General features: G+C 41.2%; 1 protein-coding gene and 1 long non-coding RNA gene across 6 annotated transcripts in view; one reads left to right on the forward strand and one right to left on the reverse strand.

The window, feature by feature from the left end:
- WAC (WW domain containing adaptor with coiled-coil) overlaps positions 1–978 on the reverse strand; it is a 105,693-nt gene extending 104,715 nt beyond the window's left edge. The window contains exon 1 of one of the 5 annotated variants that reach the window (XM_053572192.1): positions 70–978. In XM_053572192.1, coding sequence (XP_053428167.1) covers positions 70–608 — 539 coding nt within the window. In that variant the 5' untranslated portion in view covers positions 609–978. The remainder of the gene's footprint in view (positions 1–69) is intronic. The other 4 variants (XM_053572195.1, XM_053572191.1, XM_053572193.1 and 1 more) reach the window with 4 other exon arrangements.
- LOC128572346 (uncharacterized) lies at positions 525–19,919 on the forward strand. The gene is made up of 3 exons (XR_008376181.1): positions 525–617; positions 18,113–18,225; positions 19,042–19,919. It is a non-coding gene; the product is annotated as an uncharacterized LOC128572346 (long non-coding RNA).
- The last annotated feature ends 4,525 nt before the right edge of the window (positions 19,920–24,444 follow it).

Below are 24,444 nucleotides of genomic sequence, written 5' to 3' on the forward strand. Positions count from 1 at the left end.
GCCCCTCCTCTCCCACCCTCTGCCTCCCTCCCCGCCCCGCGCGGCTCTAGAACGCCGCCTTCGGCAAACCTCGGCTCGCTCCGGCCTTCCCTTTCCTCGGAGGCCTGGTTCGCCTCCTCGAGACCCGTCAGCCCTTTCTGGTTACCGCTGCTTTTTCTCTCGCGCAAGTCCAGCCACCGCCACTCCACTTTAGGGATTGTCCTGCTCGGGAGCCTGCTCGAGGCTGGTCCCAGGAGCTCCGGGCTGCGCGGGGAGGGAGCCGCCTTCGGGAGGAGGACGGTGGGGCGCGAGGGAAGCCATCGCGGACTAAATAAGGGAGGCTGCGGCGGCTGCGCGTGCGCCCAGAGGCGCGGCGGGAGGGGTGCCCTTCGGCGGGCGCTCGGGCACGGCCCCCGCCCCCGGGGTGGGCAACAGGCTGACGCTTCCCGGAGAGCGGATCGGGCAGGCAGCCGCGGAAGCCGCGCTCGGGGGAGTGGAGAGCGTGGCCCTGCGCCCTCCCGCCCGCTCCTGGAAACCGGAACCAGGCCCGGGCCGCTGCCTCCGTCGGACGCGGCGCGCGCGACCGTGCGGAGCTGGGCAGGGGCTGCTGCGAGCACGCGGGGCGGCATTAGACGTAAGTCCCACCCCCGCCTCTCCTGCCCAGGGACGGCGCAGGGGAAGGATCTAGGGCGCTGTGCTGAGTGCGGGAAAGGGGTGCGCCGGGCCGCTCCAGTGGCGAGATTCCTGGATTGAGATCCTGGAACCCAAACAGCCCTTGAGCCTGGGGATTTGGGGGCATGGGCTGCTTGGGATAATTGTTAAACCGCCTCACCCTCCTCCTTTTCAGCATTTTTTCCATACCCAGCTGTGCCTTTCCCACCGTCTCCTTTATCTCCCTCCCCATCTATTTCCTCTTCCTCGCTCAAGTTTTTTGACGAAGGAAATTTTTATTTGGAGGTTCTGATTCTGAATAAAGGTCTGGGGTGCGCCCTATGAAATTGCCGCAAATTTGATTTTGTGTTCTTCTACAGGCACATTGGAAAGGGAAATGTCAAGGATTCCAGAAAGCTTTAACTCGAAGGTGGTGGTATTCAGCTGGTTTTGTTTTACTTCCTGTTCTGAACTCTTTGTAAGACTACATTAGTTTAATGAGAAGGACCGTGGTAGACGTAAATGTACGACGTTTGTAGGTAAAATCAAAATCAAAAGAAACAAGACCTCCCCCCCAAAAAAGATACCAAAAAGTAACAGTTGTTATCCAACAAGTAACATTGTAACGTTGTTGCTAGGCTGAATGTAGATGTGAAATGACTGGAAGGAGAGGACTGAAATCACAGCTGATTGAAAAAATACAAATTACATAGCCTTATTCATCACATCCACCTGCCAAATGTAATAATAAAGTCGACTAAAGCTGTAACCAAAAAAAAAAAAAAAAAAACTGCCAGTGGATGAAACAACACGCACACATACACACAAAAAATTTGTCTTAAGTACAGTATCTAACACTTGTAGCAAATACGTTGCAAGATAGATAAGAAAAAGCTTCTATGTATCTTTTTGTATTTTTCTCAACTGGCAGCAGCGAAGTTACTAATTTCTTGTTTAACCAGATAATCTGCTGAAATTGATACATACCATTCCATCAAAAGACAGAGTGGACCAAGCTGTAGGAGAAATAGCTCCAGGCAATGTACAGTCCGATCCTCATTGTTCAAGGATTCCACATTTTCAAATTCACCTACTCACTAAAATTTATTTGTAGCCCTAAAATCGATATGCTGCACCATTCATGGACAGCTTGCCTGGCACACCTACCTTTCCAGAAGACGTTAATATGGCAACTCTCCCTTATTTCAACTCTCATATTGTTAACTTTTTCACGGTGTATTAGTACCATGTGAGTGGTTTGTTTGTTGGGTTGGGGGGGGCGTTGTATTTGTGGTTTTTTTTATATCAGTGGTTTTGCTTTTGGTATTGCCTTCTCCCTCCCCTCCACACACAAGTATTGGTAAAGTGCTGTCTAGTATTCCTAACAGAAGCTTGGGACATGCATTAAGGAGAAAACGTGCTAGATTGTTTTATTCAGGCTTGTCATTAGTGCTTTTGGCCATATTAAAGGAATTGGCAATATATGTTAAAGTAGCTTCAAACAGAAACGCACACAGAATAAGGTTATGTAGGGATGTGATCATTTGACAAAAATGTCACCTGATGCTCAGAACTTAACTCTGTATTTACCCTAAGTGTAGTTAAGTGTTCGCAGTGACAATTATTGAACGTAACTACCACAAATAATAAGCAACTGTGTTTACTAAAGGACCATCTAAATGTTATACCCATTACAAAAAAAATACATTCATTGCCTAGCTTAAATAAATCCTCCTTTGCAAATACCCTCATCTCAAATTCTTCTTCACCGCCTTTGTATTACCTGCCTAAATCACAAGGCTGGGTAATTCACCATACACCTGCTGCAGAGCAATTGAACTTGGCTGGAGAAAAAGACCATCACCCTAACTCTGGAGTGAGTTCCTTCTGTTACTCGCCTCTTCAAGCCATGTTTTCCTAATCCATTTAGCCTGTCCTTTTAACCAGCTGTTTTATATCTTCTAAACATGCCAAAATCTCCTCACTTGTAGGTCCTTATCTTGTTATCTCTTTAAGAAAATACAGGGGGAAAAAATGGGTGGCACCTGTGGTTCAGTGAGTAGGGCACCAGCCCCATATACCTAGGATGGTGGGTTTGAACCCGGCCTTGGCCAAACTGCAACAAAAAATAGCTGGGTGTTGTGGCGAGCGCCTGAAGTCCCAGCTACTCGGGCGGCTGAGGCAAGAGAATTGCATAAGTCCAAGAGCTGGAGGTTGCTATGAGCTGTGATGCCACAGCACTCTACCAAGGGGACAAAGTGAGACTGTCTTTAAAAAAAAAAAAAAACAAATACAGGAAAACATAACAGTTTCCCACCTATCAGCCTGTCTGCAGGTAAATACATTGCAACATGGCAGTAACTATGGATAAACTGTCAAAGTTCCTAAGACCAAAGTCACTTTTTGCATTGAGTCGCATTTTAGTCTTAGAATTGTCTGCTTTTCTTAGGAATTTTTTCCCTCTTAAGTGGATCACTTCCATCAACTTATAAATATGCTATACTAACTACTGTCTTAAAAAAGATAAAACTCTTTGACCTGTATCTCCCTCTAAATACTACCTCACTGATCTCTGATCTGCTCTCCTGTACAGAAGAATTTCCTCTCCACTTCAACTCTCAAACCCATAGAATCAGACCTTATTCCCACATTCCTGAACCTGCTCAAGATCAAGTCAGTAGCCTCCATGTTCTTACATCTGATTTTTCTTTCTCAGTCTTCGCCTCACTCTACTTGGCAGCAGCTTTTGACATAGCTGATGACTCTCTTCTTGATGCCCTTTATCTTACCAACTAAGGTTCCATTATCTTCTCTTCTTTCCTAAATGCCTGTTCCTCAGTCTCATTGCTGATTCCTCCTCCTTTTCCAGCCTTTAATGCTGGAGTTCCCCAAGCTTCAAATCTTACAATTTGTTCTGCTCTCTCTCTAGCCTAGGCAATCCCATTCACATCTTCAGCTGAATGAAACTCACCTTTAAATCTCTAGCCCATACCTTTCCTCAAAACCTAGACTCACACTTAATCCCTTACTCTGTATAGTACTGCCTGTATCTAAAACTAAACCCCCAGGCTGGCATGGTGGCTCACACCTGGAATCCTAGCACTTTGTGGGGTTGAGGTTGCTGTCTACCCAGGGTGACGAAGTGACAAAAATAAAATTAAACTCCCTATTAAGCCGATCTTGCTCTTTCACCCAGGATGGAGGGCAGTGGTGTAGTCATAGTTTGTTGAAGCTACCAACTCCTGAGCTCAAGCAATCCTCCTGCCTCAGCCTCCCAGATAGCTGGGATTATAGGCACACACCACCATACTGGCTTCCCCCCACCCACAAGGTCTCACAATATTGCCCAGACTAGTCTCAACTCCTAGCCTCAAGCAATTTAACCACCTCAACCTCCCAAAATGCCAGGATTACAGGCATGAGCCACTATCCCTGGCTCAAAACTAAACTCCTAGTCTTTTTCCCCTAAACAAGTCCTGCCAAGTTCTTCCCAATCTTACGAATTGACTTTTTTTTTTTTTTGAGGCAGAGCCTCACTGTGTTGCCCAGTAGAGTACTGTGGCGTCACAGCTCACAGCAACCTCAAACTCTTGGGCTTCAGCAATTCTTTTGCTAACCTCCTGAGTAGTTGGGACTGCAGGCACCCACCACAATACCCAGCTATTTTTTTGTTGTTGTTGTAGTTGTCATTGTTTTTTTTAGCAGACCCAGGCAGGATGTATGTGGCTGGCGCCCTAACTACTGAGCTACAGGCGCCAAGCCTGTTTTTTGTTTCTTTGTGTTCGTTTGTTTTGAGAAAATGACTTTCTAACCTCTGGTTGAGGTTAAGAACTTTGGAATCATCTTTGAGGCTTTCTTACCTCCCATGGACTCTCAGCAAATGTTGCTAACATTATCTTCAAAATATATTCAGAATCTCATCTGTTCCCCACCTCTGTCAGAGGCCCTGTATCCAAGCCACCATGATCTTACACTAGGACCGTGGCGGAGGCCTTCCAGCTGATCTTCAGCTTCTCCCCCTGCTTCCACATTGTCTGCTGTCTCATCTAGTAGAGTAATTCCTTTAAAAGTCATATAGTATCATTACGATCTTAAAAACCCACCGGAGGCTTCCCATCTCAGAAGAAAAGCCAAGGGCCCATGTGAACGAACCCGTCCATGTTACCGCTGACTTCTTACCCAGTGACTTTTTACTTACTCTGCTCCCTGTTGCTCCAGCACACCGAGACTGTCTCTGCCTCAGGGCTTGCAATATTATCCCTCTGGGGCGGCACCTGTGGCTCAAGGAGTAGGGTGCCGGTCCCATATGCCGGAGGTGGCGGGTTCAAACCTAGCCCCAGCCAAAAAAAAACCAAAAAAAAAAACAAAGCAATATTATCCCTCTGTCTGGGATTCTCTGGGAGGCTCATACTATCGCTTCTTCAGGGTCTCTACTTAAATCTCACCTTGTTAGATCTTTCCTGAGAACTCTATATAATGGAGCTCTATTCATTCTCCCGTACCCTACTTTATTGTTCTTAAACCATGTGCTGTATATTTTGTTCATTAGTTATCTTCTGCTAGAACGAAAGCTTCATGTAACATATTGTAAACATTTGTTAAATGAAAGGATATGTGCCTACAAAAACATACACAAAGAAAATAGCAAAATGTTGAATTCTCAAGCAGAAAAGACATATGGTTCTATTTCTGCCTGTTTTCCAAATGAATGAAAGAATTATAAGCCCAATGCTTCACAGATAAAATGTGCAGAAGCTGGATTATTTCTAATACAGGTAAAATATTGTAATGGATAACATTTGAAAACTACCTAAAGTTGCATATGCAGCAAAGCTTAAGCATTTATTTGCATTACTGTCTAAAGAGAAGAATCAAGTTTGCAAATGAGCACAAGACCCGTGATTCAATCAGTAGATATAACACATGTCAATCAACAAAAGGAAAGAACTATCAGCTCATAGGCTACACGTGACCACGATTTTAATGTGATCCTATTGATGAAGAAACAAAAAATGAAATCCTCAATCCTCTAGTTGTGAAAAAGACTGTAAAATGCAGTTTTTAAAGCACTAAATAAAAAAAGATATATTCCCAGAAGTTTTCACTTAACCTCTTTTCAGTTCTCTTTTTTTCCTCTGTCATTACCTTCCTCTCTAACTCAGGATTGTACAGTGACTAAAAGCATGTGTTTTAGTGTTTGTTTTTTTTAAGAGACAGAGTTTCACTTTATTGCCCTTGGTATGGTGTCACAGCTCACAGCAACCTCCAACTCCTGGGCTTATGTGATTCCTTTGTCTCAGCCTCCCGAGTAGCTGGGACTACAGGCATCTGCCACAATGCCCAGCTATTTTCTTGTTGCAGTTTGGCCGGGGCTGGGTTTGAACCCACCAACCTCCGTATTTGGGGCCGGTGTCCTACTAGCTGAGCCACATGCTCCGCCCAGCATGTGTTTTAGAATCAGAATAGTACAATGTAGAGCTCAGGCATCATTAACTGACTGGCAGTGTAACGTTGAGCAAATTGCTCAAGTCCAAGGGATTATGCTTCCTTATCTCTAAACTTGCCTTGTAAGGTACAGTGCTGTTTATGAAGTGTAATTGAAACTGTGTAAATAGGGCCGTGCCTGTGGCTCAAAGGAGTAGGGCGCCTGCCCCATATGCCAGAGTTGGCAGGTTCAAACTCAGCCCTGGCCAAAAAAACAAAAACACCAGGAAACTGTGTAAATAATTTAGCAGTGCCTGGCACGTGCAGTGCCCTACTACTCCACCTTCCTGCCTCAGTGTATGTGGCTGGTGCCCTAACCACTGAGCTATGAGCACCAAGCCTGTCAAAAACATTTAAAGGCAAGTTTATTAGTATCTGCCATCTGGGGCAAGATGAACCGTTGAGGCAAACAATATACACGCTAAAAAGCCTGGGAGGAAAAACTGGGAAGTAATTTACTTTGGGGGAATAAAGACTTTAAAAGTTCTTACATATTCCTGGGAATCCAGAAGGCCATATGCACACCCAGGGTAGTGCAAATGTTCAGAGAAGACCTGAGAAGTCTCTAAGCCAGGCGTCCTCAAACTGCGGCCGTGAGCCACATGAAGCGGTGTGAATTGTATTTGTTCCCATTTTGTTTTTTACTTCAAAATAAGATATGTGCAGTGTGCATAGGAATTTGTTCATAGTTTTGTTTTTTTTTTAACTATAGTCCGGCCCTCCAACGGTCTGAGGGACAGTGAATTGGACCCCTGTTTAAAAAGTTTTGAGGACCCCTGCTCTAAACTCTTACTTCTGACTAGCCTTCAGCCTCTACTCAAATAGGAACTAAAAGCTAAGGTAGAATTGTAAGTTGCCCAGCTAAATGTTAAAGGTATGCCACAACAACTACACAGAACCCCTGGCAAAGACTAGGAGTTCTTTTCTTTTTGTCTGAGTTCCAGGCATTTAAGGAAATCTGTTGAATCACTAGCTGACCATTAAGCTAACAAAACAGAGACACAAGTGGCCACACACTACAAGGAATACAGACTTGTAAAAGTTCAGAAAAGTTAGTAACAATAGCAACCACGACAAGTAGCAACAATAAGCTATGAGGAGAAAAGAGAATCCAGTTTACAGACATCATATTATAAATTCAGAATGTTGTGCTTTTATTGGTTCTTTTTTTTTTTTTTTTTGAGATAGAGCCTCACTTTGTCACCCTCAGTAGAGTGCCATAGTGTTGTAGCTCACAGCACCCTGAAACTCTTGGGCTCAAGTTATCCTCTTGCCTCAGCCTCCCTGCTAGCTGGGACTACAGGTGCCTCCACAACGCCTGGCTACTTTTTAGAGATGGGGTCTCACATTTGCTCAGGCTAGTCTTGAACTCCTGAGCTCAAGCAATCCACACATCTTGGCCTCCCAGAGTGCTGGGATTAGAGACATGAGCACCACACCTGGCCTTAGAATGTGGTGTTTTTAGCAAAGAATTTTGAAGTAAGCAGGAAAACTAAGTATATACAAAGAATAAAAAAATTAATAGAAATGGCCCCTGAAGAAGCATAGATATTGGACATACTAGCCAAATACTTGTTACCAACTCTTTTAGAAATGCTAGAAGAGCTAAATGAAACCATGAACAACTAAAGGAAATCAGGAGAATTTAGTTGTCTAAATGTCTCACCAAATAGAGAATATCTGTAAAGAGATTGAAATTATAAAAAGAAACCAAATAGAAATGATGGAGTTGAAAATATTATTACTGAAACTAAAGATTCACGAGAGAGATTTAGCAGCAAACTTGAGAAGTCAGAAGAAAGAATCAACAAAATTCAAAACAGGTAATTAAGATTATCCAATCTGAGGAACAGAAAGGAAAGAGAAAAAAGAAAAATGAACAGAGCCTAAGAAACCTGGGGGGCTCCATCAAGCATACCAATATTCTCATAATGGGAATCCCAGAAGGAGAAGGAACAGAGAAAGGAGCAGAAAAAAAAATGTTTGAAGAAATAATGGTCAAAAACTTCCCAATTATTAGGAAATACATGAAATCTGGATGTTAAAGATGAACCCTAAATAGGATAAACTCAAAAAAAAAAAAAAAACCCCACACCAAGACACATTATAGTTAAACTATCAAAAGTCAGTGACAGAGAATCCTGAGAGAAGTGACTCCTCACATATAAAGGATCCTCAGTAAGATTAACAGGTGACTTATTAAAAACCATGGAGACCAGGAGGCAGTGAGTTGACATATTCAAAGTGCTGAGGAAAAACCTGTCAACCAAGAATTCTATATCCTGCAAAGCTATCCTTCAAAAGTGAAAGAGAAATTAACACATTCAGCAATAAATAACTCAGAGAGTGTGTCACTAGTAGACCTTCTCTAGAAGAAATGCCAAAGGGAGTTCCTCAGCCTTTAGTGAAAGGACACTAGACAATAACTCAAATCTAATGAAGAAAGTAAAATAACTGGTAAAGGTAACTATGTAGGTTGATAGGAAAGTCAGTATTACTATATGGCTAGTAACTTCTCTCCTTTATCATTTTAAAGATAAGTACAAGAAAACAATAATTACGAATAAATCTATGTCAGTGGGCAAACAATGTATAAAGACATAATTTGTGATAAGAGGGAAAGGATGGAGTTATAGGAGCAAGAATTTTGTATATTATTGAAACTAAATTGTTATTTATCTGAAATAGATTGTTATAAGTAAAGCGATAATTATAATTCCTTGGGCAGCTACTAAGAAAATAACTAAAAATTATGAGAAGAGAATCAAAATGCAAGATCAAAAATATCTATTATATCTAACATAAAAGAAGGCAATAGTGGAGGAATTGAGTGACAAAACAGGTAAGACATAGAGAAAGCAAATTTAAAATGACAACTCTCCTTTCTCATTACTAATAACATTGAATGTAATGCTGTAAACTCCAATTAACAGGCAGAGAGACTGCCAGAACAGATTTTCTTTTCTTTTCTTTTTTTCTTTTGGCAGTTTTTGGCTAGGACCGGGTTTGAACCCACCACCTCTGGTATATGCAGTTTTTGGCCAAGGCTGGGTTTCAACCCACCACCTCCAGTATATGCAGTTTTTGGCCAGGGCTGGGTTTGAACCCACGACCTCCATTGACCACTCCTTTGAGCTACAGGCTCTAACTAGGTTCTGTGTACAAGACTCACTTTAGAACCAAAACACAAATGGGTTAAAAGTGAAAGGGTGGAGTCTTAATTTGTTTGTGCTGCCGTAACAGAATACCTAAGACAGATTAATTTATAAGGAGCAGAAATTTGCAGTTTTGGAGGCTAAGAAGTCCAAGATCAAGGCACCGGCAGGTGTGGTTGTCTGGTGAGGGCTGCTGTGCTTCCAATAGGACACTTAATGCTGCATCTGGAGGGGAGGAATGTTGTGTCCTCAGATGATGGAACACAGAAAGGCAAAAAGGGACAACGTTCCTCATAAGGCCCTTTTATAAGTGCCTAATTCCATTCCTGAGGGGAGGAACCCTCATTATCTAATCATCTCTTAAGGGTCCCGTCTCTTAATACCATCACATTGGTTGTTAAATTTCAACATCTGAATTAACAATTGTATGCCAACAAATTAGATAACCTAGATGAAATGGATGAATTTTTAGAAGGACATGAACTATCAAAACTGACTCAATAAGTAGCTAAACCTATAATAATAGTAGTAGTAAAAAAATGAATCACTAATTAAACTATGAAGAAAGAAAAGCTCAAGACTATATGGCTGCACTGGTGACATCAAACTTTGTTAAAAGTGCCAATCAGGCTGGGCTCAATGGCTCATACCTGTAATCCTAGCACTCTGGAAGGCCGACTTGGGTGAATTACTTGAGACCAGCCTGAGCAAAAGTGAGACCCTGTCTCTACTAAAAATAGAAAAACTGAGGCAAGAGGACCACTTGAGCCAAAGAGTTGGAGGTTGTTCCAACTCCAGGGCAACGGCTTAAAACTCTGACTCGAAAAAAAAAAAAAAAAAAAGCAAGACTCCCATCTCTAAAAATAGCCAGGCATTGTGGCAGGCACCTGCAGTCCCAGCTACTCTGGAGGCTGAGCCCAAGAGTGTGAGATTGCTGTGAGCTATGATGTTACAGCACTCTATTGAGGGTGACAAAGTGAAACTGTCTCAAAAAATAAAATGAAATAAAATAAAAATAAATTAAAAATGCCAATGCTTCTCAAACTCTTACAAAAACAGAGGAAGAAGGAAAACTTCTTAATTCATTTTATGATGCCAACAATATCCTAGTACCAAAACCAGACAAAGACATCACAGGGAAATAAAACTACAGAACGATATCCATATACATCCGAATATCCTCCACAATAGTGAATCCAGAAGCATATTAAAAGGATTATGTCCCATAACCAACTGGAATCCACAAACAATATTAGAGCTAATACTGCAGTGTCACAGGATACAGGTAAACATACAGAAATCAGTTGTGTTTCTATGGCCTTGCAGGGGATGTTTTAAAGTTTAAGAACAATTTTATGTACTGGTCTGATACTTCTCCCAGACCTTGGAGGGCCCCAGGGCTGACTGCCTTTCTTTATCTATATATATCTTAGGGATCTTATCCAGTTTCATGGCTTTTTAAACTGTCTATTTGCTGACAACTCCCAAATTTAGAGGTAGCCTTGATTCTTTCCTGAAATCCAGATACCTGTATCTACTCAACATCTCTGCAGGAATGTCAAATAAACTTCTCAAAACCAAAACATCTAAAAACCAAACTGATCTTCAACCCTAAACCTGTTCAGCAGTCATCTTCATCTCACTTAAGTTAACCCATCCTTTTTGTATTATGTTTATTGTCTATCACCTGCCCCTAAAAGTAAGCTTTATGAGGGTAGAAATCAGCACCTTTTGCTCTCCGGTATATCCCAAGGATGTGGCTCATAGTTGATGCTCACTAAATAATTGTGGAGTGAATGAACAAATGAGCGAATCAAAAAAACTTGCCAGTTTTTTAAAACATGAGGAAATAATTATTGGATCATAGCAGAAGTCAAATTAAAGATTACAACTTGTATCCAAATTGAAAAACTAGAATACTTCATGTAAAAGTGTGTATGGGATGTGAATCAAACCTAAAGCTAGAGAAAAAAATCATAGCTTTAAAGGAATACAATGCCAAACATAATAATTGTTACTGTGGTCAGAGCTCCTACTGACGTTGCTTTCCCTGCCGCCACCTCCTGCATCCGTCTCTGAGCAAAGCTACTGGACTTCCTCTCCTGGAGTTATTACGTTACAGCCGTGGTTCTCAATGTACAGTCACTGGATTAGCAGCATCCCCTGCACTCGGGAACTTGTTAGAAATGCAAATTCTGTTTTAACAAGCCCACCAAGTGATTTAATACATGTGATCACTGGAGAATCTTGCATTAGACTCAGGAAGCTTATTTCTTAATGATTTTCCAAGACCCAGGTAGAGGAATATAGTCTACTGTATACCCAAACATTTTATCTTGCTTAGGGATACAAATTTAATGAATCAGAACAGGGGAGTAGATAATCAGCTGACCCATATTAGCCAATACAAAATTATCTTTAATTCTGGGTGCATTTTGTTTATTAAGTAAACCTTGAGTAGTACCTTAACTTCTATTTTTCAAGATAAAGCAAAACACAAATATTGCACAGAAGAAAAATCAAAATCATAGGCTTCTATATGCCTTACAGTTTTATTCTAATTGAGGTTAATAATCACAGATTTTTATACGGTATTCCATTTAATACCCATGAATATGTTTTAATAGAAGAGTCAAGACTTATATTGAGAACATCTTAAAATTTTACTGAAGAACATAAAGCAATTTGACTAAATTGAATGCCATTTAATTTCCTGGATAGAATAACTTAACGTTGTAAAGAAACTTCTTATATATAAATGTAATTGAATTTCAACCATAATCCTAATGTTGGGGAGGAGGTTACGCTCAAACAGGTACAATGTACATGTATATGGTATATTTTCCTTTAAGTTCAACTACAACTTGGACTTTATCTTAGAAATGTAAACAATGTAACCTCATCATTTATACCCTCATATTAATCTGAAATTAAAAATAAAAATGAAGGCTTGGCGCCTATGGCTGAAGCGGCTAAGGCGCCAGCCACATACACCTGAGCTGGTGGGTTCAAATACAGCCTAGGCCCGCCAAACAACAATGACGGCTGCAACCAAAACATAGCCAGGCGTTATGGCTGGTGCCTGTAGTCCTAGCTACTTGGGAGGAGGAGGCAGGAGCCCTGGAGTTGAAGGTTGCTGTGACCTATGATGCCACAGCACTCTACCCAGGGCAACAGCTTGAGGCTCTGTCTTAAAAAAATAAATAAATAAAAATGAAGCCCATTTTTTTAAATGTTAAAAAAAAAGATTAAAACCACTAGGATATAAGTAAGGGATGGTTAATGAAAAATATTCAGTGGGCTAGGCTCAGTGGCTCACGCCTTAATCGTGAGAGGCTGAGGTGGGTGGATTGCTTGAGCTCACAAGTTCGAGACCAGCCTGAGCAAAAAGCCAGACCCGTTTCTACTAAAAATAGAGAAACTAAGGCAAGAGGATCACTTGAACCCAAGTGTTAGAGGTTGCTGTGAGCTATGAAACCACGGTACTTTACCTAGGGCAACAGTGTGAGACTCTGTCTCAAAAATAATAATTCAGTGGGTTTCTTTGATGATAATAAATCATACCATTTTGAATTTCCATTACTCCCAAAAGTGCTTATTGGCCAGAGAATAAATGCCACCTGTATTAAGAACTTAATGATAGTTAATTTATAGCTTATGGGAAGTTTTTTGTGTGTTTGTTTGTTTTTTTTTTTTGAGACAGGGTCTCACTCTGTTGCCCTGGGTAGAGTGCCACAATGTCATAGTTCACTGCAACCTCAAACTCTTGGGTTCAAGCGATCCCCTTGCCTCAGCCTTGCTATAGGCACCTGCCACAATGCCCAGCTAGCTTTCCTATTTTTGGTAGAAATGGGGTCTTGCTCTTGCTCAAGCTGATCTCAAACTCCTGAGCTCAAGCAATCCACCTGCCTCAGCCTCCCAGAGTGCTAGGATTACAGGCGTGAGCCACCACACCTGGCCTCATGGGAAGGATTTTATATGTAAGGAAGAATTCCCAGAGAAGAATATTTGTTAAACTAATTGTTTTCGCTCTCTCCTCATATCAACACACTGCAATGGCTTCCATGGCTTAACACATGAAGTACAAGCTTCTTTGCAGGGATTTTCTTTTCTTTGTGATTTACAGTCTTTTTTCTCGACACCCAGTGCTCCAGCCTTTCTCTACATTGCTTTCACAGCTCTGTGCTTTTCTTTCTTTCATGATTTTATCTGGAACATACTTCCTCCAAGTGCTCCACTAAGAAGATCGCACCTTCTCTCTCTGCAACAGAAAATAAAGTCTTTCTCCAACAGAATAAAACAAAAACATTATTGACGTGTAATGAGTTTATTGCTATTTTAAATGAATTCATAAATATTTTTAGATCTTTTCAGTCTTAATTTCTAGCATAGTAAGTCTCAGTACATAAAATCCATGTAAACAAAAGCTCTTTAGACTCCTCAGTAATTACTAAGGATGTAAAATGGGCCCTGAAACCACCAAGTCTGAGAACTACAACATTAAACAATTACCTTCAGACAACTGACGGGCGGCTCAGGGAGGCCTCCATCCTCCTCTCCAGTTCCCTCATACATGTATCCACAGAGCAGTCCCTGTGGGAACCTGTGGCTTTTCCCCCAAGAATAAAACCTCAAGAAGTATTCTCTAGGCTAGAGCAATGTTTCCCAAAGCATGGCATGTACAAACATTGGAGATGGTACTTGCCACGATCAGCCCCTCTCTACTCCTTGAGCACAAACCTGTTCAAGGTGGGAGGTGTCTGTTGAGCAGAACCTCTGTTCAATAACTTGCCCTACCCCAGGGTGCTGGGAGAAGTACCTGGGCCCTCCACCCAAGGAGAGGGTGTGCTTATCTGGGGCCAACAGCAAGGCATGGCCCGGATGACAAAGGAGTAACTGATGTTTGTAATCTGCTCCTGGAAGGACACCAGATTCTGGTTTTCCCTTTATGATACTGACATTAAAGTTTCGTCTTAAAATAAATGTAACGTTCAAAGCTGAGTTGATTTAAAGAAAAGAAAAATGTGAGATATGCAAATGTGGCAAAACTTGTTCCACAAGAGAATTTTGAGACCCATTGCTCTAAAGAAAATTTTTAATTTCCCTAGGGTAGGTCTTTGATGTTGTTGTCTGAGAAAAATAGGGCACAACTGGAGGTAATCCCAGACCCCCACTAAGGGGCATAAAAAGCAAAGGGGGAAGCAAGGTTAAAACCCTCAACTTTGGCGTCTGTGGAGGAGTCTCTAGTCTCTACCTGTCCCTTCCCCCAGGAAGACCTGATTATGAGTATGTTTCTTTCCTTTACACAAAACTTGTGTCTAAGTCTCTTCTACTGCTGCTTAGCCATCACTGCAGACTTAATTCCCCCTCAGAACACTGTGAGGTCATATATTTGAAAAGGGATTGATATTCAGAATACAAAGAACTCTTTATAAATCAACAACAACAACAACAAAAACCCTCAATTTAAAAATGGGCAAAAGACTTGAATAGTCATTTGCCCAAAGAAGAACACAAAGGGCGATAAGCACATAAAACTAGGATCGATGTCACTAATCATTAGAGGCACGCAAGTCAAAATCACAATGAGATACCACTTCACACTCCTTAGGATGGCTAATACAAAACAAAAATAAAGCAAAAAATAGCAATGTTAGCAAAGATGTGGAGAAACTAGAACCCTGATGGTGCACTGATGGTGGGTATATAAAACTGCGCAACTCCTTTGAAAAACAGTTTGGGGATCGGCGCCTATAGCTCAATTGTTAGGCGCCAGCCACATACACTGAGGCTGGCAGGTTCAAACTCAGCCTGGGCCTGCTAAACAACAATGACAACTGCAACAACAACAACAAAATAGGCGGTGCCCATACCTCAGTGGGTAGGATGCTGGCCTCATATACTGAGGCTGGCAGGATCGAACCAGGCTCGGACCAGCTTAAAAAAAAAAGAAAAATGATAACTGCAACAACAACAACAACAACAACAACAAAAATAGCTGGGCATGTGGTGGGCACCTGTAGTCCCAGCTACTTGGGAGGCTGAGGCAAGAGAATTGCTTAAGCCCAAGAGTTGGAGGTTGCTGTGAGCTGTGATTCAACAGCACTCTACCCAGGGCAACAGCTTGATGCTCTATCTCACAAAATAAATAAATAAATAAATAAAAATAAAAAGAAAGAAAATAGCTGGGCGTTGTGGCAGGCACCTGTAGTCCCAGCTACCTGGGACGCTGAGGCAAGAGAATTGCTTAAGCCCGAGAGTTGGAGGCTGCTGTGAGCTGTGGTCTACTGAGGGCAATATAGTGAGACTTTGTCTCAAAAAAAAAAAAAAAAAAGAAGAAGAAAGAAAAACAGTTTAGTAGTTCCTCAAAAAATTAAAAATAGAATTACCATATGATCCAACAATTCCATTTTTGGTTATATACCACCCCAAAGCAGGAACTAGAGCAGATATTTGTACCCCGGCGTTCAAAGCAGCATTATCCACAAAAGCCAAACGGTAGAAACAGCCTCAGTGTCTATTGATGGACAAATGTACAAATGAAATGTAGCATACACTTAATAATGGAATATTATTCAGCCTTAATAAGGAAGGAAATTCTGACACAAGCTACCACATGGATGAAACTTGAAGACATTACTCAACCTGAAATCCAATCACAAAAGACATATATTGTATGATTCCACTTCTGCAAGGTACCTAAAGTAGTCAAATTCATAAAGACAGAAAGAATGGTAATTGCCAGAGGCTGGAGGTGGTGGTGAGGAGAATGAGGAATTCTTATTTAATGGGTACAGAGTTTTAATTTGATATGAGGAATAAATTTCTATAATGGATGGTGCGATGGTTGTTTAACAATGTAAATAATGTGAATATACTTAATGCCACAGAATGGTTCACTTAAAAGTGATTTTATAATTTTTTTTTTTGAGACAGAGTCTTCCTTTGTCACCCTCAGTAGAGTGATATGGCATCACAGCTCACAGCAACCTCAAACTCTTGGGCACAAGTGATCCTCTTGCCTCAGCCTCCAAAAGTAGCTGGAACTATATAGGTGCCATCCACAATGCCTGGCTACTTTCAGAGACGAGGTCTTGCTCTTGCTCAGGCTGGTCTTCAACCTGTGAGCTCAGGCAATCCACCTGCCTCGGCCTTCCAGAGTGCTAGGATTACAGATGTGAGCCACTGTACTCAGCCCCTTAAAAATGACTTTCATGGCACATTTTACATTCTGTATTTTTTACCCTAATTTTTAAAAATACTATGTTAGGGCGGCGCCTGTGGCTCAAAGAAGTAGAGCGCCAGCCCCATATGCCGGAGGTGGCGGGTTCAAACCCAGCCCCAGCCAAAAACTGCAAAAAAAAAAAAATACTATGTTAGGAACTGTTATCCATATAACTTAAAATGCAACCTGAGTTGTAATACTTACATCTCATTACTGAAATTAATAAACAAACAGTAGAGCACAGATGAGCCCAAGGTATTAACCAATTCCTGCCCACAAAACCACAACATCAATGTCATGCGCATGGTATGGCTGTCATGCATATATGTCCCTTTACCTGCAGATTAAAAATTTAGAATGACAGCATATTATTCTGGGTCCCTTTTGCAATAATTGTGGTAATATTATGATAGAGCAGGCTGGAGTCAACTCCCTGCTGGCCCAGGGAGTTACGCCAAAACAGAAGCACCGGTTCTCCCACTAATGTGTGATGCAACCCCGTTGGCCAGGGAGTTGTAGGGCTACAATAACAGTTGCTCAGGCCCCACCTATTCTAATTCCTGGTTTATCCAGAGCATTTTGCAGTATAGACTTTCCTCTGCAAATTTCTTTTTGCCAAACAGTACCTGTCCTATACAAAACCTTAAGATAATGTCAAGCAACTTTTTTTTTAATAGAAAAGTGTATTCTCATTTTGAAAATTTTTCATGATTTTATCTACCTTTTATCAAGTTACTGAATTCACTCTTTTCTTGTGAGCTAATTAAATATATATATATATATTATGAGCTGCATAAAATAGCAACATTTCTAAGAAAGAGTTTAGAAATGGAAGCTTCTCTTTAATCTTTCATCCTGAGTGTGGTTTCTCTTGGTACTTATGCACTTTTGTCTCATATGCTGTCTTTCTGTCCCCAAATGTCACATCCATTAAGGAAAACTTTGTTCTAGACAGGGCACCATGCAACTTCCTCAGCCCCGGTATATGAGCAGGAGGACTAGATCTCAGGGAAAATACAAACGAATGAATACAAGAATATTCTTAGTCCTGGGATTTTGACAGAAAACTGTCACTAGGTGGGCTCCATGCATGTCCTCCACTTCAAATTGCTTATCACTGCCTCCAAGTCGTCTGAATCACCCATTAGCTGTTATCTGGTATCTGCCTTTGAATCAAAACAGACAGAAAGCTTGCAAGTGGTTTCTTGGGGCCCTTTCAGTCCCCTAAATTTTAGAGAGATTGTACCTGTTACATTTTGACTTAACTTAGAAATCTTTGCTAAAGCAAAATTTGCTTATAGAGTGTCATGTCGAATCTTAGATATTTCTAATATTTTCTGCACTTGTCTCCTGTTAAAAATTACAGTTTCTATAGATTCTGCAGGTAACAATCTTATGTCTATCAACACTCTGTTTTTATAGACTCTTACGCTCCATCGGATCATCATAGGAATCACTCACAAAACCTTCCCAAAGTGCATATTCAGGTCTTTTGTTCATAGTCTGAATTCCTGCCAGATAGATCAAGGAGGTCATATGGCCTACAGTTTAATCCAATTGAGGACAGAATTACCCAGCACCCAGTTTCTCTTTCTTTCTTTCTTTTTTTGAGACAGAGTCTCACTATGTCATCCTCAGTAGAGTGCCATGGTGTCACAGCTCTCAGCAACCTCAAACTCTTGGGCTTCAGTGATTCTCTCACCTCAGCCTGCCAAGTAGCTGGGACTACAGGTGCCCATCACAATGCCCGGCTATTTTTTTGTTATAATTGTCATTGTTGTTTAGCAGGCCCAGGCTGGGTTCGAACCTGCCAGCTTCGGTGTATGTGGCCAGCGCCCTAACCTCTGAGCTATGGGCACAGAGCTACACCTAGTTTTTCATGTAGTGTTTGAGGATATATTATGATAAGTCCACTCATGGAAATGTCCGATTTTTTTTAATTAATCAAACTTCATTATCCTTTGGGGGTGATGTGACTTCTGAGGGAATATTCTTTTAAGCCCACCTTTTATGCAATTACTTGAAGAGCATGCTACAGGGCCCATGCTTGGCATGTAGAGACAGAAGCGTGTCCTTGCAGCCCAGCCCAGCAGGGACATGTGACTCCACTGGCAGGGCTCCAAATTCATATTAGTGTTGTCTGTTTGCCAGGTGGAATGCAACTGTGCGGTCGGACTGAATTCCTTTCTTTTAAAATGTCTTTTCCCATCTGGTTTTCATCACAAAGTACTTTTAGAAAAAGGAATATCCAACAGCTATATCAAAAAGATAAGCACCTTCAATCAACATTTAAAAAATAAATTTCATTTGCAGAACGGTAAAATAAATGTTCAACGTGTTTCTGGTTCCTTGCACGTTCGGATGATGAGTGACCTGTTTATACAGTGAATGAATTTACCGGTGGAAAACCACAAATATAAAAGCTCCATCACAAAGAAGCTTTCTCTCAGTGTCTTTTCTCCTTTTCTTTCTTCATAGAATCCTTGCTTTTTGGTGAGCCCATCTCGATCCAAAAGAAGCTTAAATTTCCAACCACTTCCTTTGTAGGTTGAGGTGGCCGTGTCTGACCAAGATGTAAACAGGAGTTGCGTGGAATTTCCAGGTGATGTCCTTAAAGGGAAAGGGCTCTTCTACTTTTCTCCTTCCTCTAGGCTGCAATGTGAATTTAATACCTGGAGCATGAACAGCCTTGGACTCTGAAGTAGAAGCCATGTGCTGAGAAAGATAGAGCCAGGGATAGGAACCTGGTTTCCTGGCACCACGGGAAGGCATGTCAGCTTTGGTGAGACTCCCTCCAGCTCTTTTATGTGAGAGAGAAAATGGTCTGCTATTTTGGTAAGCCCCTGCAATTTTGGATTGTCTGTTACTCATAGCTAAACTTAATTCAAATTGATGAACTCTCAAATATGGAAAGAAATGATCTCCTTTTGAAAATACACCATATGTGCGCCAATTAGCTTGGGCTAATTGTACCACCTCCATGAAATGTGGTACCCATTTCACGAAGTAATTCAAATCTGATGTTCCCAGAGTAAATAATAATAACATAGCTCATTCCAATTTCTTTCTGAGGACATCAGTACCTCGAATCTGATGTTTACTTCCTTTGAAGGAATAGCAGGTCTAGACAAGTGGGAATAGGGTATCTAAAGCAAATTCAAAGTTGGTTAAAAAGACAAAACAAAAAACAAATTCATTTTCAGTTCTGTGTCCAATAGAATTGTGAAACAATCAGCATAATGGGTAATTTGTGTTCTGATGAATTCAAAAGATTAAGTGTTAAATTAGTAAATAATAAGTGAATTTTGCCTTATAGTGGATTGCTTATGGAGTGCTGGTTATGTTTTATTTCTTGACCTGGATGGTAACTGCATATTTTTGCCTTGTAATTATCAATTAAACTGTATGTATATTTGTGTTCTTTTCTATATTATATATCTCATGATAATAAAGGATTAAAAACTGAAATTTGTGGTTTCCTTTAAAAATACACCTTTCACATGCTTTGAAAACAATAGTTTGTTTTGAGAAAAAAATGAAAAATACAAAATTTATATTATTGAAGGCCAGCCATGGTGGCTCATGCCTGTAATCCTAGCACTTTGGGAGGCCAAGGCGAGTGGATTCCCTGAGCTCACGAGCTCGAGACCAGCCTAAGCAAGAGTGAGAACCCCATCTTTAAAAATAGCCCGGCACTGTGGCAGGTGCCTATAGTCCCAGCTATTGGGGAGGCTGCGGCAAGAGAGTCACTTGAGCCCAAGAGTTTGAGGGCTGTGAGCTATAATGTCATGGCACTCTACGCAGGGTGACAAAGACTCTGTCTCAAGAAAACAAACAAACAAAACCCAGCAAAATTTATATTATTGTTCATGAGTTACAATCAAAAATGTATTAACTTGATTAATAAATATTTTATCAAATACCTGTGCTGTTTTAGTTGAAGCCATCCAGTGGTTTTAACTGTTTTAAGGACAATTCCCTAGTTATTAGGCTTTCTATGTATAGCATCTACTCTAGCCAAGTCCATTAATACACGGAATGTGGTTGAAATATAACCACCTCAAATCTTTCAGAGAACAAAGAGTAAATGTATGGATAGATCACATTTTAAAACTTGCAGTAGGTTCTAATCTAAAACATCTTTCCATAAGAAATATAACATAGTAAAAAAAAGTCTGGACTTCACTTGCGTGCTTGGATAAGACATATATTTTTTGAACTTTACTTCATTCTATCTATAAAAGAAGTATAATAATCCCTGCCCTCCTATCTCACAAATCTGTAAAAATACAGTAAGACATGTGAAAGAACTTTAAACAAGTACTTTACAAACCTGTTATTGCTAATATACGTGTTTGATTTAATATGGGCATAGTCTAGATTATTCCAAGTTATTTCGGGTTACGTATCAGTAGAGGGGATGTATTAGTTAGATTAAATGAGGCTAGCTGCCTTAGCAGACAGACCCGACTCTCAGTGAATTGACACAAAAAAGATTAATTCTGGTTCTCCCCTGTAATCCTAGCACTTTGGGAGACTGAGCTCAGGAGTTTGAGACCAGCCTGAGCCAGAGTGAGACCCCGTCTCTACCAAAAAAAGAAAACCGGGCATTGTGACAGATGTCTGTAGTCCCAGCTACTTGAAAGGCTGAGGCAAGAGAATCGCTTAAGCCCAAGAGTTGGAGGTTGCTGTGAGCTATGAAGCCATAGCACTCTACCAAGGGCCACAAAGTGAGACTTTGTCTCAATAAATAAATTTTTAAAAAAAATAAGAAAATAAAAAAAAACTTCAAAACTAAGACAATTGAAAGCACAATTCAAAAAAACAACAACAACAACAAAGATTTATTCCTCCATCACTTTATAATTCAGCATGAGTGAGGTGTCTGTCCCTGATGGCTGTCCTTCAATTCTGGGACCTGAGTTTCTTTCATCTCACAACTCTACCATCTTAGAGTTGACTGCCTACTACACATGGATGGTGCTCTGCACAGATGGATGGCTTAGTCACTGTGCTAAGCATTTTTCTTCTTTTTTTTTTTTGGAGACAGAGTCTCACTCTGTCATCCTGGGACTGAGTGCTGTGGCATCATAGCTCACGGCAACCTCAAACTCTTGGGCTCAAGTGATCCTCTTACCTCAATCTCCTGAGTAGCTAGGACAGCAGGCCCACCACAAAGCCCAGCTATTTTTAGAGACGGGGGTCTCATTCTTGCTCAGGCTGGTCTAGAACTCCTAAGCTCAGGCAATCCACTGGCCTCAGCCTCCCAGAGTGCTAGGATTGCACACGTGAACCACTGCCCTAGCTTTGTGCTAAGCATTTCTCATGTCTTATCTTTATTCTTCACATTGCCCTTGAAGGCAGATATTCTTATGCCCTTGGTGCAAATAGAGAATCTAGGAAGCATAAAGATCACATAAAGTGTCTCAGTTCACGCAGCCAGAAGTAAGGAATGAGAATTTGAATCCAGGAACCATTCAATTTCAGTATCTCCCTATCAAATTGGAGAGTTTAGGTGATTCTCACCCACTATGAATCAGATTAAAAGCCTGAGCATAGGCTCGGCACCTGTAACTCAGCAGCTAGGGCACCAGCCACATATACCAGAGCTGGTGGGTTTCAACCCAGCCCAGGCCTGCCAAACAACAATGACAACTACAGAAAAAAAAATAGCTGGGCGTTGTAGTGGATGCCTGTAGTCCCAGCTACTTGGGAGGCTGAGGCAAGAGAATCACTTAAGCCCAAGAGTTAGAGGTTGCTGTGAGCTATAATGCCACCACACTGTGGGTGCCGTGGGTGACATGGTGAGACTCTGTCTCAAAAAAAAAAAAAAAAAGCCTGAGCATATTTATGATGTTTTTCCTCATGCAAACTGAACAAACCAAATGTCAGGGTTTAACAGATAATATAGAAATTTCTGTGGTTGAATTGACAGACTGCAACATTGATAAAGATCTGTTGCATACAGAACTGGCTAGAAATAGAAAAAGTCCAAGTGGCAAAGAAGTAAAGTGAAAAAAAATTCTACCTGAAATTTTAGATAGGAAACTAAGATAAATAGACATAAGTATTTGCTCGCACCAAGTTGGAAATAATTTTGCAAATGATTTTTACAGTAGTTACATTTTAGCTGGTGAGACCATTTCTGTTTTTAAAGTTTCTAATTTTTTTCTGAAATTTCTACATTTTTATTTTAAATATAAAATTGATCCAAAATATTGGCTATTTCTATATAGTACCAAGAGGAATTAATGATCCACTTACCCACTCCAGAGAGCACTGCAGAGTTGCCATCACAGAACGTATGGGGCAAATGTCACCAGGATATTGTATTGTGTTTTTTATTTTTGTAGGGAAGTCTCAAGTAGCAATATTTACTTCAGTTAGGATTTGCTGTAGTTGTTGTTGCAAACAACATGAATTAACTCTGGCTATTTACCAAATATAATTTATTGGAAGAGCCGCAGAATTCCTGGAAAGCTGGAGGGACTGAGCTTGGACAAAGTACAAGAACCAAGTTGCTCTTAAGGGTCAGGAAGTGAACGAGTTCTCAGCAAACTTCACGACGCATAACAACCTTTTGTCAACTTGCGTTTTTATAACTGTGCTTGATTGATTTTAAATTCCAAGTCCCAAGAGGATTTGATTGACCAAGCCTAAATCATATCCTCAACACCCCCTGTCCCTGTTACTCACTCACCCTACACCCTCAGCTTCCCACAGGGAAGGCAGCCACTCCTTCCTCAAATTACACGTGATAGAAGGTTCTCCAGGAAAAAAAATAAAACAACCAAACAATAATAACCGCCCCTGCTATAATTAGCCTTCCCACATCTGACCGGCAATCAACACAGGTTCTTTGTGTATTAACTTTTAGGAAAGGAAATTAAAAAGTCAAATGTTTTGGTCCAATTTCTGAGTTTTGAATCCATAATTAACATATTAGTTTAAAAACGCCACTTCTCTCTTAATTACTACTTTTTCTATCCTGATGTTCATCAGACCAAAAACTGAGTAAAGGTAAGTCTTTCAAAAGAATATGATTGATTACACTAAAGGAGGGGCAAAAAAGGAAACAAGAAATTGAGGCTCGGTGCCGGTAGCTCAGTGGGTAGGGCGCCGGCCACATACACCGAGGCTGGAGGGTTCGAACCCCGCCCGGGCCTGCTAAACAACAATGACAATTGAATTGCAACAAAAAATTGCTGGGCGTTGTGGCAGGTGCCTGTAGTCCCAGCTACTTGGGAGGCTGAGGCAAGAGAATCGTTTAAGCCCAAGAGTCTGAGGTTGCTGTGAGCTGTGATGCTATGGCACTCTACCGAGGGTGACATAGTGACACTCTGTCTCAGAACAAAAAAAAAAAGAAAGAAAGAAGGGAGGATGACACAGTCCAGAGGAAAAACAAGGGAGAATATAGTTAGGGTTTTTTTTTGTTTGTTTGTTTGTTTTTTGTAGAGACAGAGTCTCACTTTATGGGGGAGAATATAGTTAGAAACATGAGTGCAAGCCTCTAGCAGCTTCCTCCTGCAACGTGACTCCCTTCAATTACTTGCATCCCTCAGCATCCTTCCCTTCCCTTCACCATTGCTTGAACCAGCCCCAGTGAGTCATCTCTCTGTATCCAGAAACAAACACTACTCCAAGCCAATTCCATGGATGTAGGAATTGAGACCCCAGAATGCCAAGAGAACCAATCCCTACCAGTCAGGAATATAGCCTCCTTGCATCCTCAAACCCAGAGCTTCAGAAAGGTTTGGTGCTAGCACGGACACATGAGTGGCCTTGGGCAGAGCCTGGTTGACAGGACACAATAGTGACCAGGAACCTGTCTCTTCCATTTTCTTCTTCAGTACCCAACACTTTTCCAACTCCAAGGGGAGTCAAGCAAACCAGCAGCTCACCCAGCCCTAGGGGTTGCCTGTGACCATTTATCACATTCACTCCCACATT

Source organism: Nycticebus coucang, chromosome 20, assembly GCF_027406575.1.
Source record: "Nycticebus coucang isolate mNycCou1 chromosome 20, mNycCou1.pri, whole genome shotgun sequence".
NCBI classification, from domain to species: Eukaryota; Metazoa; Chordata; class Mammalia; order Primates; family Lorisidae; genus Nycticebus; species Nycticebus coucang.